The sequence below is a fragment of the Notothenia coriiceps genome, unplaced genomic scaffold, assembly GCF_000735185.1.
Source record: "Notothenia coriiceps isolate Sejong01 unplaced genomic scaffold, NC01 NC01_scaffold00002364, whole genome shotgun sequence".
Taxonomy (NCBI): Eukaryota; Metazoa; Chordata; class Actinopteri; order Perciformes; family Nototheniidae; genus Notothenia; species Notothenia coriiceps.
In genome coordinates this window covers 343-2,526 of record NW_011335065.1, presented here as the reverse complement: position 1 = coordinate 2,526, position 2,184 = coordinate 343, and the positions used below count along the sequence as shown (strand labels likewise).

Genomic DNA, 2,184 nt, shown 5'->3' with positions numbered 1-2,184 from the left:
AGGGTTAAGATGGAGAGAGAGAGGAGGGTTAAGATGGAGAGAGAGGAGAGTTAAGATGGAGAGAGAGGAGAGTTAAGATGGAGAGAGAGTTTCCCCCCAGGACTCTGTTTGGTGCCTCCAGGTCATGTTCTGATCCAGGTATTAAGACATTAGAGGGGGTCTTTGTGATGTCCTGACCTCTGAAGACCCTCCATCCCATTAACCATCACTCAGCTTTCACTGACCCCCCCCCACTCTGATCTCCAACTCTCTGCACAACAACACACACACACACACACACACACACACACACACACACACACACACACACACACACACACACACACACACACACACACACACACACACACACACACACACAGACATGGAGAGTGTGTACAGTGAGAATAATAATAATACATTACATTTGTATAGTACTTTTCCCAGTGCTCAAAGGCTCTTTACACAAAATCAGAAACAGAACAAAAAAACAAAACAAAAAAAGTGCTCTGTTGTTCACTCTTTCTGAAAGAGTGAATAAGTGAGTTTTGAGAGATTCTTTGAAGGGTTCTAGAGTGTGTACAGGGAGAAGTGGCTGTAATAAACCAGTAATGAAGCACAGGGGCATGCTGGGACTCTGATAACGCTGCCGACAAATAGCTAAGTAGAGGAACAAATCACAAGAGTGCTGACTTACCTCATGTTGGTGATGAGTTTCTTGATGGAGTCAGACACGGTCCTGGAGTGTCCTGCCAGCACGGACCACTTGGGGGGGTCTTTGGGGTTCACAGCCAAATAGCGGGCCGTCTGGATGAGGCCGGTCGAGCTCTCCAGCATCGTCTTCGCGGCCACAACGATGGGCTCCATGGCTGCGTGACCCTGAGGAACATCAGCATGAAAATCAAATCAGATCCAACTTTATTTATAGATACATTTTCATACATTTGACTATTTTTATTTTTTATGTTATTATAGTGTTCTTAAAATAGTTCGCTATCTGTGTTTTTTAATTTTTTTTTTGTTTTATGTATGCACCACGAGACCAAGTCAAAGTCCTCGTACGTGTCAACCTACCTGGTGATAAACCGGTTTCTGAAGTGCTTCACAAACCAAAAACATGAACAAAGTCAACACTAACCCCCGTTCCCAGGTCATAACACACAGCTTGTGTGCTATTGATTACACAATAAGAACACCTAATACAAACACAGGACTGAATTCAACGAGAAGAATACATTAATAAAATAAGAATAATTACATTTCGATTCAATTATTAAGAGGTGGGTTAAAAGGTGCCTCTTGAGTTGGTTGTCTTAATTGTATGCCATTTTCTTATGTATGCCTTGTATCCATATATGTTATTAAAATGCAAGTAAAACAACATTTGAAAGAGAAGTACCTCTGGGCTGATCTGAGCAGGAATGCTGGCGAACTCTGGGTTGGATGCGAAGGCGGTCAGGTTGTCCACGGCTTCGATCAGCGGGCCGGTGGCAGCCTTACACTTCTCTCTGTTCTCCTGGTTGAACGCTCCGTCCAAAGCCTGCACAGGGGGGGATTTGATGTTGATTGTACATAGTTGATTTCCTAATTATCAAACAGTTGTCTGTCCTCAGGTGTAGAGCCATTTTAACATTGGATTTGGGAGCTGTGACGGACAATTTACATCACTTTTTTTTAACTGACAATCTCTGTTTGGACAGCTGTTTGGAGGTGTTACAGTAGGTAGGGATTGAACACATGACCACCATTTACCAGCTAGTCCTTGTTTAACAAATGCTTTAGCCTGAGGTGTACTGGTTGTTTCAAAGTTAAAGGTTCTGACAGAATTGAATGTTCTGCTTTGGACAATTTACGTCACTTTAAAAAAAAATGACAATCTCTGTTTGGACAGGTAAGGCAAGTTTATTTATATAGCACCGGTTTATGGAGGTGTTACAGTAGTTAGGGATCTTGTTTCTCTTTTTAATCATCCATAAGTTCTAATGACCAGGGGCCGTATTCACAAAGGATTTTAGGGCTAAAAGTAGCTCCTAACTGGCGAATTTAGGAGAAACTCCTAAACATAATGGGCGTGTCAGTCTTAAATTTAGGACTCCTAATTTTATTCACTAAGAGCAATTCACAAAGTATTTTAAGCCTAAAAGTAGCACCTAAGTCTGGGAGAGCTTAAAAGTCCTCGAGAGGACTCCTAACTCAGTAAGACCT

The 2,184-nt window shown here is 42.1% G+C and overlaps 1 protein-coding gene across 1 annotated transcript in view; it reads right to left on the bottom strand.

Annotated features, from left to right (window-relative positions):
• LOC104967197 (talin-1-like) overlaps nucleotides 1–1,519 on the bottom strand; it is a gene marked incomplete at both ends in the record, with an annotated part of 3,637 nt that extends 2,118 nt beyond the window's left edge. The window contains 2 exons of the mRNA XM_010796617.1: nucleotides 677–858; nucleotides 1,379–1,519. Coding sequence (XP_010794919.1) covers nucleotides 677–858; nucleotides 1,379–1,519 — 323 coding nt within the window. The remainder of the gene's footprint in view (nucleotides 1–676; nucleotides 859–1,378) is intronic.
• Nucleotides 1,520–2,184: the final 665 nt, after the last annotated feature.